The 14,357-nt window shown below is 52.8% G+C and overlaps 1 protein-coding gene across 1 annotated transcript; it reads right to left on the bottom strand.

The window, feature by feature from the left end:
* Positions 1-331: 331 nt before the first annotated feature.
* On the bottom strand, positions 332-13,628 carry LOC114511480 (galactoside alpha-(1,2)-fucosyltransferase 2-like). Its single transcript, XM_028530175.2, has 2 exons — positions 12,887-13,628; positions 332-1,534 (listed from the first exon to the last, which is right to left on the bottom strand). Exon 2 carries the CDS (start codon positions 1,530-1,532, stop codon positions 528-530), a length of 1,005 nt encoding a protein of 334 aa, XP_028385976.2. The 5' UTR covers positions 1,533-1,534; positions 12,887-13,628; the 3' UTR covers positions 332-527.
* Between the last annotated feature and the right edge of the window lie 729 nt (positions 13,629-14,357).

The raw sequence follows: 14,357 nt of genomic DNA, 5'->3' as shown, positions 1-14,357 counted from the left end.
TTTCCAGCAAAGCTTTCTTTTCCTTGTGATCCAGATTTATGCAGACACTCTTTAGCTCTCACCCCGGTTAGCTGGAAATAGAGAGGAACCACGGGAACACATGGAAAGGCACAAGGGGGCTCAACCAGCCAAATTCAAGATGGGGGCACTTGTACATGACAGATGATGTAGTTTCATCAACAGATTCATGGCTTTTATTTTAAAAAAAGATTTTATTTATTTACATCTAGAGAGAGGGGAAGGGAACCCTTCCCTCTCACATGCCCCCTGCTGGAGCTGTGGCGCACAACCCAGGCATGTGCCCTGACTGGGAATCGAACCCGAGACCTTGTGGTTTGCATACCAGTGCTCAGTTCGCTGAGCCATGTTAATTAAACAAGTTCCTTGGGACTTCTGTTACTCGCAGCCAGGAGTATTCTGATGCAAGAGGGAAGGGTCCTGGTGTAGGTAACAGTGTGCTGTTTATGCCTCAGAATGGATCTGGAGAAGGCAGAAAAAGAGAAGGTGATGCCAAGGACAGGCCGCTCTCACTGCTTGAGAAGTGGGGACAGGTCTGCGGCAATCCCAATCCACTCCGGCAAGAAGGCTGCCTCTGGCTTAAAGACTTTGAGGAAGGGAGAGTCCGGGAGGGTGTAGTTGGCGAGGTAGATGGTTACTCCACCCACGAGGTAGGCGGCCCAGATCCCGAAGGTCCCGATGGTCATGATGGTGTGGTTGCACTGTGTGAGCAGCGCAAAGTCCTTGCCCGGGGAGCCCTCGACGCCATTGCCAGCGAACACCACGTCGCCCCGGGAGGCATCGATGTTCTGCTGGCACCAGGCCATGCCATTGCTGGTGACCACAAAGATGGGGGCACTGTAGCGGGCCCGGAACCAGTCCAGCGCCTGCTCTAGGTACCGCCGGTCGGCCACCACGCCCTTCCACACCTGCGGCATGACGTGGATGTAGTCCCCCCGGCGCACGTGGACCCCCACGAAGGTGCTCGGCCGGCTCCCCTTCACCTGCAGACCCCGCAGGTAACTCTGGGCCTCCTCGCGCACGTGGTCGTGCAGGGTGAACTCCCGGAGGATCTCGGCGCGCAGGTGGTGGTAGAAGGTCCAGGAGCAGGGGTAGCCAGTGAGGCGCACGTACTCCCAGGGGATGTGGCGGTGCCGCTCCTCCATCCAGTCGTTTAGGTGGTAGTTCCGCCAGGGGACCTTGCTGGCCGTGGTGTCGTGCAGGACCGGGAGGGTGATTCTGAAGATGGGCGCGAGCATGTTGTGCATCTGCGCGGGGATGAAGGCCGGCCGGCCGTTCATCTTGGCCAGGGCGTACAGGGTGGCGTACTCGCCCATCTGGTTCCCCAGGCGGCCTATCGCGTTGACCGTCCACATGCCCCTGGGCGCGTGGCTCGTGCTGTTCACGGTCGTCACTTGTTCCAGCATCTGTGCCTCCAGTATGGGTTGCATCTTCACTATCCGCCGCTGAAGGTGAAATATGAAGGAAGCCGTGAAGACAAAGAGGAAGAAGAAAGGCCCCTGGATGCTGAGCATGGCTGGCCGGGAGGGAGAGCAGGAGAGTTAGCCAGGGGTGTGAGGCCCCGGGGGTGCTGCTCGCTCGTGGCGGGGCAGCTGCGTGTGCACACATCGTGTAGGTGTGTGTGAATGTGGGTTGCTTTTTGTGTGCATGTGAGTGTGAGTACTCAGATGTGTGTGTGCAGGTTTGTCTTTAGGGTATGCTGTGTGGGTGTGGTTACATCAGGTTCGTGTGTGTGCTTGCATGTGTGGGTAGCTAGGCATGGTGTGTGTGCACAGGGCACTTGCATTGTCTGTAGGTGTGTGTGTTGTATACACAGTGTGTGCATACGGGTTTCTGTACATTGCATATATGTGTGTGTATTGTATACAAATGGACTTGTGTACATTACAGTGATGTGTATACATTGCATACATATGGGTATATTCTATACTCGTAGATAGAGTGTGCAGGTCATTGGGAACCTGGTTTGTGTGTCTATCTGAGTGTGTGTCTATATATGTGGACATACATTATGTGCATCTTTATTGTGTGTTTATTTGTGTGTGATCCATATGTAGGTGTCTCTATGGTGAGTACAAGTGTATGAACCTACTGTGTACTGGGGATCCAGTTTCTAGAGATGTCCATCTTTGCACGACCGGCTGTCTGTATCCTCTTTGAAGGGACATTGGCTAGGCCATCCAGAGCTCGGCTCTTGGCCAGCTCCTACTACTGGGCAGAGCAGACCGAGCGTGAGAGTGCCACCTGGTGGGCTCTGCAGTGCCTTCTCCACTCACTGGCTACAGCCTGTGGCAAGGGCAGGCTGGCTCTGTAGGATGTGTTGGCCAATTCTTTCTCTTGAGAATTTTTACTAAAAGGCTCTAGCCCTGGCTGGTGTGGCTCAGTGGATTAAGTGCCAGCCTGAGAACCAAAAGGTTGTGGGTTCAATTTTGGGTCAGGGCACATGCCTGGGTTTCTCCAGCCAAGCCCCAATAGGGGGCGTGTGAGAGGCAGTTGATTGATGTTTCTCTCTCACATCAATGTTTCTCTCCCTCTCTTTGTCCTTCCCTTCCCCTCTCTCTAAATAAGTAAATGAAATCCTTTTGAAACAAGTTAAAAGGTCCTGGCTGGTGTAGCCCCTTGGATTGAGCACAAGCTGTGAACCAAAGGGTCGCTGGTTTGGTCCCCAGTCAGGGCACATGCCTGGGATGTGGGCCAGGTCCCCAGTAGGGTGCATGTGAGTGGCACCCACACATTGACGTTTCTCTCCCTCTCTTTCTCCTTTCCTTCCCCGCTCTCTAAAAATAAATGAATAAAACCTTAAAAAAAAAATAAAGGCTCTAAAGGCAGTTGGCACATGAGAGTTTTTTTCTCCTCTCTGACTCCAGACACCAATCTCCAGTCCAGGGCCATTCGTACTCTGATTGTAAATCAGGAGTTCCCATGATCCCCCTTCAGGTCTGCTAATTCGCTAGAATGGCTCACAGAACTCAAGAAGGCGCTGTACTGACATTTATAATAACGACGACCAGTCGGAAGAAGGAGCACACAGGGTGTTGGTCTCGAACGGTCCCCAACACAGGAGCGTCTGTGCTGGTGGACTTGGGTGCGCAGCCTCCAGGCTCACGAATGTGTCCGCCAACTCAGAGGCTCTCTGAACCCCATTGTTTAGGGTTGTTATGGGGGTTTTGTTATGTAGGTGTGGTTGATTAAAGCATTGGCCTGCTGCCTTCCAGGTGGAGGAATCATAACGCTTTTCCCATACCAGCATGCTCCCCAAACAATGGAAGTGGTTTGTTCAAGACCTGGCCCATTGCATCTCTTCTTCTGGCTGTTGGTGGAACAAAAAATAAGCAAATCTGATCTTTCTGCAGATTTGGGGAAGCTGCAAAAAAAATGCGAAAAAAGAAAAATGATCCTGCCCTTAGGGTTTGGATGCTCTTATGTGGATGGTTGAATGCAGGAAAAGTCGGACAGAAGAGATGCCAGAGCTTCTGTGCCCTCACGTGGCACTGCCCTCCCAGCGCCTCCATGTACCCCCAACCCAGAAGCTCTCTGAATCGAGTGAAACTTTCTATGTTAGGTGTCATTTAAGAGTGACTTTTTTCCCTAATATTTATTTACTTATTCATTAATGTTTTTTAGAGAGAGGGAAAGAGAGGGAAACACCGACATGAGAAACATTGAACGGTTGCCTCTCGTATGCGCCCCAACCAGGGACCAAACCCACAACCCAGGCGTGTGCCCTGACCAGGAAAGAAACATCATTGACCATTGGGTATTAACTTAACCTTCGTTCCCACTCCCTTCCCCAGAGGATGGGGGGTGGCGCAGCAAGTTTCAATCTTCTAACCAAGACTTGGTGTTTTCTGGTGACCAGGTCCCATCCTGAAGCTATCTAGAATTTCCTTATTAGAACAGAAGACACTCCCATCATTCTTATCACTTGGGAAATGCTAATGATTTTATGAGCTCTCCTCCAGGAACTGGGGACGAAGACCAAACAGATATTCTGTGAGACCACAGCGGGTGTAGAAAGAAAGGGTAAGGGTTGGAGTGGCTGGGACGAATCAGTTTGGGGCTGAAGCAGGAGCTGGCAACCATAAAATACCCGGATGTGTGTGCAAAGTCCTCTACAGAGCTGCACGTCTGGGCCTCGAAATCCCAGGATATCCCGTACCTGTGAGCAATTGTGCCATCTGTTCTTATCAGCTCTGATTCTAATGGAAATCATTTCCACGAATGGGGTGGCTGCATAGCACAGAAACCCCAGGAGCACTGCGGACTCACTGTGGCATCACGGGAGTGGGGTTGGGGCACCGGGAACTCCCTGTCCCGGGGCATCAAGCTTGAACCAGGGGTTTGTAAAGTGCAGAAGTTAATCAGTTTGTCCTGGGAACCCTTAGGACAAATCAAAGGCCCCAAAAGGATGAGACTTCGAAGCTGTGGTTGCTGAGCCACAGCAGAGCAGGAGCGGACCTGGTTCTGACTCACCATTACGAGGCCAGGAGCCTCGGCGGAGAAGTAGCACTATCATCCCTGGGCATCATAGGGGTCAAAGAGGTGAGGGCCTTCAGCTCTTCCAAAGACTTCCCTTTTCCTTTCCCGTAAATGTGACGTTCCCACCCACTCCTTTTTTTTTTTTTTTAATTTATCTTAGAGAGAGAGAGAGAAACATCCATTTGCTGTTCCACTTATTGATGTATTTGCTGGTTGCTGCTTGTATGCACCCTGGCCAGGGATCGAACCCACAACCTTGGCGTATCTGGACGACACTCTAACCCACTGAGCAACCCAGCCAGGGCTTCACCCACGCTTTAAAAACTTTCTCAAGAACAGGCTTTAATTGGCTGGGAATCTGGGAGGCTCAGCACAAAGGCAGAGAAGAGGCAAAAGACTTTCAGAAGGTCAGGCTCAGGGCCTGCGTTTCTGGTGCAAGTGCAGAGGGACGCTGGTGCTGAATGAAGCAGGGTGTGACCTGGTTGGACTTTGGGAGCCGCCAGGAGCTATGCAGGTGTGGTCCCTTAGCGTTCACTGTGGCTAAGAACAGTTGGCACGAGATCTGATTCAGCAACATACCTGCTTTTGTGTTATAGTCCCCCAAACACTCAGAGCCCATTAGGATCAAGTGAAAGTCATCTTTCTACAAGAAGCTCAGGTTGGTCGGCTAGGTGCCTGAACTTGAACTTAACCAACTTGACTGGGGGTGCTGAAGCCCCACAGAAATAGACTCCTAGATGGTACCACCCCTTCCACCCCTTGGACTTGAGTGAAAGGAGCCAGAAAGGCTGGGTTTGCTGAATAAGGTTCAGGTCATGGCTCAGCAGACGCCCACGAGATCCTCTTATGGCCCACGCCTACACGTTCCAGGTGGGGTTAAACACACGGACTTTAGCCACGAGCTGCCCATGCCAGGCTCCCACACTCATCAGCTGTGTGATTCTGGGCATGTGACTTCATGTCTCTGAGGAACAAAACTGCCTGGAACATGTACCTGCCAGAAGTTTCTGCTATTATCACATACAACGCAAAAGGTGCTCTTCTGTATGGATCTGGGGCTGGGGAGTGCCACTTTTCATATTGGATATATCTGTCATGGTCAATCTAGGTTTTTATTATTATTATGTTTTACTTTTTAAAAAGATTTGATTTATTTATTTTTAGAGAGAGAGGACAGGAAGGAGAGAAAGAGGGAGAAACAGCAATGTGTGGTTGCCTCTCATGTGCGACCTACTGGGGACCTGGCATGTGTCCTGACTGGGAATTGAACCAGTGAACCTTTGGCTGCCACTCAATCCATGCAGCCACACTGGCCAGGACTTTTTTTTTATTTTTTAAAAAAGATTTTATTTCTTTTTAGGGAGAGGGCAAGGGAAGGAGAAAACCGACATGTGAGAGACACATCAATCAGTTGCCTCTCACACACCTACAACTGTGGACCTGGCCCACGGTCCCTATGACCTTTTGGAGTCAAAGGCTGGTGCTCAACCCACTGAGCCACACCAGCCAGGGCTAATCTAGCTTTTTGACCACAGAGTTCACAGCACAGGGAGGAGCCACACAAGAAATTATGGGGGGACTCAAAAATAGGTAAATTTTAGTTTTGGGTAGTAGCTAATAAGCTTAGTAATCCGTGTGTGTAAAAAGCTATTGTTCCAGGAACTGAAGGTGACCTACCCCGACTGCAGGAGACCAGAGGCAGTTCCACCTTTGTGCCTTGGGAGGCCTGTGAGCCCTCAGGGCAGAACTCAAGCCTTTGCACCCTGGGGTGAGAGGACTGCCACCCAGGACACAGCTGAAGACCACCGTCAGAGAGAATGCTGCAGTCTTTTAAATCCAATTAACTTTTCCCTGAATTCTAAACCCCTTACCTACATTTTGTTCTTTTTATAAAAAGGGCCATTTTTAAATGGAATTTAAGCCCTAGCTGGTGTGGCTTAGTGGGTTGAGCACCAGACTGCAAACCAAAGGGTCACTGGTTCGATTCCCAGTCAGGGCACATGCCTGGGTTGCAGGCCAGGTCCCCAGTAGGGGGGAGCATGAAAGGCAACCATCCATTGTTTTTTTTCTCTCCCTCTCCTTCTCCCTCCCTTCCCCTCTCTAAAAATAATGAATTTTAAAAATCTAAAATAAATAAATAAATAAAATGCAATTTAAGACGGTCTGTGAGGGTACAAACCCACCGTCTTCTCAGATCGCCAACCATCTGAACAAAGCGCCCATAGAGATTCAATCAGTGTCTCTCTGCTTATTGGGTCTGGTAAGTGACCAGCAGCACGAACGCGGGCTGTTGCGGTTTCAGAAGCAGATGGGGACAGACCGGAGGAGGAAGCAATCTCATCCAGAGGTCGTGAATTCTGAAACCAAGAGAGGCAGCCCCCAGCCCTCAGAGGTGGGTGCAGTGGGCGGAGCTCACTTTGGGGATTGTCCCTCAGGGGCCGGTGAGGACTCTGTGATTCTGAGGCTCGCTGCTGAGCTAGGAGAAGTGGACTAGGGAAGCTGAGACGCAAATTTAAGAGCTAAGCAGTTTACAGCCCTCTTAACTTCCCGAGCTAAGGACACTTCAGAGTAAATGGTTTACACCTCTGCTCCCAACCAGAGGGTAAAGACCTTAAATGACCTGACACTGGGAGTTCCGTAGCAGAAATCCAATTAGTGCTGCTTGCCAGCCGCACCCAAGGACAGAGGAAGTTGGAGGAATAAACCCCACTTTGAGACATCAGCATAAAGCTGATGAATATTCTATTGATCCTCCGCTAGAATTCCCACCTTTGGAGAACAGATAAAAACAAGTGCTTACAACTTGTTTAGTAGGTCTTCCAGTCTTTACTGGAAGGGCCGCCTCTTTAAAAAGAGGTAAGAAAAAGGACCCAGCACGCATGCTCTCCCTCTCTGGAGCACTCCTGCGCCCCACTTTCTTTCCCTGGCACTCTCTTTCTACATAAACGTGTGCTTATAGTTTGAGTTCCTTGGCTCTGAATTCTTCCTTTGCCAAACTCAAGAACGGAGGTCCAGTCACCGCAAACAGTTGGTGCCGTTCCACCACGCCAAGCCAGTTACCCCAGTGGTAGCTCTTCTGACACCTCCCGCTGAAATCCCGTCAGGGTGGAAGGATCGCGAGGCCCGGCTTTCTGGGTCCTGGTTCGTACTGAAAAGCGACGTGGAGGGAGCTCTAGCCCTTCTGCTCGGCGGAAGGTTTCTGTCCTCCGTGAGCTCGCCTCAGGTCACCTGCGTTACCGTTTGACAGGTGGAGTTGGTGTGGGGACAATGCAACGCTTGGTGAATTCTGCTTCTCAATGATAGCAAGAGCCGACATCGCAGGATTGAAAAGTGACCTCATGCCCTGGCTGGTGTGGCTCCGAGGATTGACTGCAGGCCTGCAAACTGAAAGGCCGCCAGTTCGATTCCCAGTGAGGGCACGTGCCTGGGTTGTGGACCAGGTCCCCAGTTGGGGGTGTGTGCAAAAAGCAACCGATTGATGGGTCTCACACATCAGTGCTTCTCTCCCTGTCTTTCTACCTCTCTTCTTCTCTGTCTAAAGTAAATAAATAAAATCTTTTTTTTATTTTTTATTTTTAGAGAGGGAAGGGAGGAAGAAAGAGAGAGAGAGAGAGAGACAGAGAGACAGAGAGAGAGAGAGAAACATCAGTGTGTGGTTGCTGGGGCCCGTGGCCTGCAATCCAGGCATGTGCCCTGACTGGGAATGGAACCTGCGATGCTTTGGTTCACAGCCCGAGCTCAATCCACTGAGCTATGCCAGCCAGGGCTAAATAAATAAATAAAATCTTAAAAAAAAAAAAAAAAGAAAGAAAAGAAAAAGAAAAAGTGACATCACTATGAATGCTTGGCCACCATGGCTAATGTTTGATTTTTTTTTAATGGGGTTGAAGGTATGGGATAAAGAGTATGTGTGGTGGGCAAATGAGGGGTGGACTGTATTATTTAGTTACTTATTTATTTATTTTTAAAGAGGCGGAAGGAAGGGAGAAAGAGAAGGAGAGAAACATTAATGTGTGGTTGCCTCTAGCGCTCCCTCCACTGGGGACCTGGCCTGCAACCCAAGCACGTGCTCTGACTGGGAGTTGAACTGGCGATCCTTTGGTTTGCGGGTCTGTACTCCATCCATTGAGCCACAACAGCCAGGGCTGGACTGGACTGAAGTAGCACATTTTTGCTCACCCACCCCACAGACCTTGTTGCAGCCTATCACAGGTTGCATTGTGCCTCTAGAGAGGGAAGGCATATTGAAACCCTAACTCTCAAGGCCTTGAATGTGATCTTAATTGAAGATAAGGTCTTTACCAAGGAGACTAGTTTAAAATGAGGTCACTCTCAGATGCATTCTACTCCAATAGGACTGGCACCTTTATATATATATAAGACAAACAAACAAACAGACAAAACTAAAACGCAGCCCATGGTGTGTCATTTGATACTGGCTCCAGGATGGCCAGCCCATGATATGCATCAGTGGGTCCTGACTCAGGAGAATAAGCCGCACCAAGCAGGTGCTGTCCCTTGGGAACTTAGGGTTAGAAGCACCGAGTGGGGGTGACATGCTGATTGCTGGCCTGGCAGCTAAAGGGTCTTTTCGGGTCCAGCCAGTGTGGCCATGTTAAGCCATATCTAAGTTGACCCAGAGAAATCCAAGAGCAGAGAGAAGTCAGCCCTGAGAATAAGTTAGTAGGCCCACCCCAGCTGGTATGGCTCAGTGGATTGAGTACTGGTTTGTGAACCAAAAGGTCACCAGTTTGATTCCCAGTCAGGGCATGTGCCTTGGGTGCATGTGAGAGGCAACCAACTGATGGGTCTCTCACACATCAATGTTTCTCTCCCTCTGCTTCTCCCTCCTTTCCATCTCTCTAAAGAAAATAAAAATAAAAAGGTAAGTAGGATCACACGAAGGAGAAAGTATCGCTGTGCCCATACGGGCTTCCAGGTTCCTGTCCTCTCCAGGCCACGTGTACTTTCATTCCTGTCCAGGATCCCCAGAGACCCCACCCCAGACCCTGGGTGGAGAGAAACTCTCTGGAGGTTGGGAAGCAGGAGGGAGCTGGGGGGAGGACTAGGGAGCACCCAAGCTGGGAGGAGGAAGAGCTGCCTCCTTCTTCCTGCTTCCCCTGGGCGTTTCTCTCTTCTTTTCTCCAACTAGACTGTGAAGACTTGAAAAGCAATGAGGAAACTTGGCTCCTCTGTTTGCTCCTGATTTGCCAAGTACAGGACATGGAATAGCCAGAGCCAAAGGGAATGGTTGGGAGAAAGCTGAAGGATGAAGGGGAGGAAGGGAGAGAGGGATGAAGAGAGGGAGAGAGAGAGGGATGAAGGGAGGGAAAGAGAAGGGAGGAGGCAGAGTTGAAAAAAGAGAAAGGGAAACAGAGACATAAAGAAATACAGAAAAAGACAGGAGGGGAGAGAGCAGGCAGGAAGACAAAGACACTGAGGCAGAGAGGAAAAGGAGACAGGGGGAGACAGAGACAGGAGTAGGAAGGCAACAGGAGAGACAGAGAGAGTGAGAGACCAAAGAGAGAGGCAGAAGGAAGGCAGGCAAAGACGGCCTGCCTCCAGCTGTCCCATCTTCAGCCCCTGCTGTGTCCCTGCTCTCGCTTCCTCCTTCTCCCTTTTGGCCTCTCTGGGTCTCAGTCTCATACACACAGCTCCGTGAAGAGATGGGGTCCATTCTCTTCCCTGTGTTTCCCCCACAGCCCTCGGAAACTGCACCAGGCACACAGTAGGTGCTCAGGATATATATATATATGTGTGTATATATGTGCATATACATATATATATGCAGAAAGAATTGTTAAAAATAAGGCAACAGGCTCAAAAAAGGCATCACTTATGCTAAGCCCCCTGTCACCCAACAGAGACCGACTTACTCCCCGATTCGGCCCCTCCCAGGTCCCTCAGGAACCTCCTGGTCAGCACCGGACAGGTCCTGTGCTCCCAGACCCCTGCGGTCCCCCAAAGGAAGGTGGTCCTGCCGCAACCAACCCACTTTTTGCCTCGTGTAACTTCTCTCGTCCCTGCTCCTTTCTGCCTCTGAGTCTCTCACTCTGTACGGCGCTTTGGACCTCCTTTCCCTCTGCTTGGGGGGGTGCTGGCCGGCCCACGGCTCATGGCCCACGGCTCACGGAAGGACACCAGTGATATTGTAAGTTTGCTCCGTGGAAGGTTTTTTTGGTTTTTGCTTTTTAACAGAATACAGCTCTCCACCTCTATCACTTCCCCATCTGGCTTCATCTGTGTTTATTTTTTTTTTTCTCCTTCTCTCGCTGAGTCTCTGCCAGCATCTCCTTGCCTCCAGTTCCTCATTTCCCTATATCCTGGGGTGGTGTTTGTTTGTTTGTTTCTTTCTTTTTTGTCTCCGTTCCTATTGCCCTGTAGGTGAAAAACTGAATATTGAAAGAACTCAAGTTCGAAATCAAACATCTTGATTGCTGGACTGGCAGCGGGGGCCCCTGAGTGTCCCCCCAAAATTTGTTTCCAGGAGACAAAAAGACAATAGGGGTAGTTTCTTTGGGTGAAGGAAAAAAAAGGCATAATATTCTAGAACAACATAGGTCAGCCTCCTTATATGCTCCCCCTCCTCACCCAGGAAGGGGGTGGGCCACTGCCAAGGGGCCTCCAGTGGTGAGTGGGAATCGCCTCTGGACTCTGACCCGCTGACCTTGACCGAGGCTGGAGGGAGAGGAGGCACCGGTGGGGAGAGCCTCACAGGAGAAACCCAGGGTCTGGGAGTGGCCGCCTTGCAGTGAGCCTCTGAAAATTGTAAAGCGAAGGAAACCGGGACTCAGAGACTGATCAGAGGTGGTGGGTGGCAAGCGAGGGGAAGGCCAGGGCTGGGGGAGGAGCTGGAGGGGCGGGGGAGGGGCAGCGGGAAAGCCCCTGGCCCAAGTCCCCGGGGCGATCTTGGGGCGTGCCCACAGCGGGTGCTGCAGGGTTCTCTGTTGCAGGGACCGGGGAGTGGCTGCTTTGGGTACATGGGAGGGGCCTGTCATTCCCTTAGCCCTCTGGGGTCAGGAAGTCCACCTGGATACCTGCCCTCAGTCCGTCCCTACAGTTGCCCCAGGCGCTCAGGCCCAGTGCGGGGGAGGCGGTGAAAAGAGGGGTCCGGTCCCCTGGTCCCCTGGGAGGTGTTTTTGGGACATCACAGAAGGGCACAGAATGGAAAAGGGGCCCAACTTTGGATGGAGGAATCCGGCCTCCAAGGTCCGTCAGAAAAGTCGGGCCACCACATCTGCCGCTAATTCCCTTAAACTCGCTCTTCTCGACCGCTCTGTCTACCCCAGTCCCCGCCGCGTCCTCTCCCCCTCTGGAGCCTGGCCCCGGCCTCCCGCCTCCCCCACATCAGTCCCCACCCGCGGAGCTGGCCCTGCCCCTCCCCAGCCCCCAACCCTTCCTGCACTTCCTCTCCCCGCACGCCAACCGCACCCGCGGCCCGGTCACCAGCCGATCCCGCAGAATCACCCCTCTCTCTACTGCCCAAGCGCATGGCGGTCACACCCGGTCACTTGCGGTCCGGTTCCAACTGCTCTGAACGCTCCTCCCCACCCCGTTCCGGCCTCCACCGGCCAGGAAGGCACAGGTCCCCAGATGCGGTCCCGCCCCCGGCCCGCTGCCTCCGACGCGCCCGGGGCAGGTCGGCCCGGTTCACCCCTGCTCCCCGGAATGGGCACTGCGATCACAGCCCGGAGACAGAGCCGAAGACACAATGTGGGGCTACCACTTGCAAGTCCCCGACTTTCCTCTCTGGCCTAGGACAGAAGGGGCGGCTCAGGATGCGGTCAGGGAGCGAGAGATCGGGGCGGGGCTGCGGTGGGGGTGGCCGGCAGGGGCTCCGAGAACCCCTGGATCCTGCGGTGGGTCCTGCCCGCCCTCCCCGAGGCCGGGGAGCAGACCCTAACAGGGGAACCGGATACTCTGGTTCCCACCACCCAGCCCTGGGCATTTCCATCCGCCCATTTATTCTCAAGTTGGCAGCAGGAAACGCGACAGGAGGGACGCGGGGCGGGGGCGGGGCGGGGGGGAGAGCAGGTGGCCTGGGGTGGAGAAGGTGGTAGAGGCGGTGGGGCTCATGGAATCGGTCTGCAGGGAAGAGAAGGGACTGGAGCTGGGGAGGGTGCGGAGGAGGGTGCCGGCTTGCAGATGGCTGGGGTGCTGGGGCGGGGGTGGGGTGCAGGACAGGTGGAAGCTGGGGCGTGAAGGGCTGGAGGGAGGGCTGCTTTGGGAGGCCCCCCGTGGGCACACACCCCAGAGGGGATCAGAGACCAAGGAGGGGACACCTGAGTCACCAGTTGCCAAATCCCTGCACTCAAGTCCGTTCTCAGCTCTCGGCCCCAAGCCAGCGGAGTGTGGGCTCTGGGCTGTAACCTCCCCTCCCAGCTCTCACCTGGTTCTCTGTTGCAGGGACCGGGGAGTGGATGACAGGTGCCTCAGAGGGAGGCTCAGCGGGCTCACTCCTCTTGGGGTCAACTCTTCACGCATAAATCTCCAGAACCATCCTTCCTTATGGCAGGTAAACTCCGCCCTGGCCTCCGGGGAGCTGATGAGAGGCGGGGTGACTGGGCTGCTGGAGCTAGGTGAGCCCGTCCTCCCTGGGCACCTGCCTGCCGAGAGGCAGGCCTGGAAGACAGCCTGGAGGAAGTGGGGCAGAGTCTATCTGGGCCAGGTTCTTTCTGACTCTTAGCCCTCTCGGGGTCCTGTCTTTCTTTATCCTGGCAAAAAACTGTTAGCACTTACCTGGTCTGCCAACCTCATTCCATCCTCACAGATCTGTGAGGTACACACCCTTAGTAGCCCTGTGGTACACAGGTGGAAGCAAGGCACAGAGAGGTGAAGGAACTTGCCCAATGTCACACAGCCAGAAAGTCACAGAAGCTGGAATTTGAAACCAGGCAGGCGGGAATCTTGGAAAAACACTGGGCAGATAGCAACTTTTCTCAGTTTCTGTTACTTCAGAGAAGGTTCTCTTGGAAAATGACCATTTTGCTTCCCCTAACGGTACATCATGGGTCCCGGCAATGCTTGTCTACCACGGCCAAAACCGGGACCCGACTGACGAGGAGTTTCACTGGGGGGCATGAAGTGGGCACCTCCAGAGCCCTCAACAATCTTAACATTGAGAGAGGGACAAGCAGCCCCTCTGGGCCCCCGAGTGAGGTGACAGGAGGTTCCCTGCACCGTCCAGGAATCTCCACCCGATTGCCACCCACCCACCTCGCCCTCCCCCCACAAAGAGCTTGAATCCAATCAAGCCTCTCACTGTAATCACCAGTTTTCAGAAAACAGGAGGATAAAGTTGCCAGTGAATCGACACCGCGAGCACGAATCAGCCAAGTCCAGAATGTGGGACAGTCTACAGGATCAATGACCCGGTTTCCCCAAGCCGGGGAGCTGCACACGCACAGCAGAGTCTGGGCTCAGAGACACAGAAGCAGATTTTTTGCCCATAAGGACATCTGACAGGGTATTCAAAAGCCATGGGGAGGCAGGACAACTCTTCATTATGTAACTTAGTCACCCTGGTCTGGTCACTAAATGTGGTGATAGCTTCGGATGGCCACGGTGACACCTGAAAAACACACCCATGAATTTCCCAAATGCCCCTGGGGACAGTATTCTCCAGTTGAGGCCCAGCCTTCTGCTCTCCTTTTCAGGACCAGGGATGGCTGGCAAATTCTTCACAACCAGGTCTCTGGAGGGGGATAAAACCCCCCAAAACCCCAAACCTGGCTGGTAGAATTTGCAAGTTTCGGAGGAGGCGTAAATAGTGGCCAATTTCAAACAACCAGCGGTGGCACCCCTGAGCCCAGCCTCGGAAAGAGACGCACATCTGCACACACAGAATATTCCTCCGCACA

This window comes from Phyllostomus discolor, chromosome 12, assembly GCF_004126475.2.
Source record: "Phyllostomus discolor isolate MPI-MPIP mPhyDis1 chromosome 12, mPhyDis1.pri.v3, whole genome shotgun sequence".
Taxonomy (NCBI): domain Eukaryota; kingdom Metazoa; phylum Chordata; class Mammalia; order Chiroptera; family Phyllostomidae; genus Phyllostomus; species Phyllostomus discolor.
This window is presented reverse-complemented; position numbering and strand designations above follow the sequence as displayed.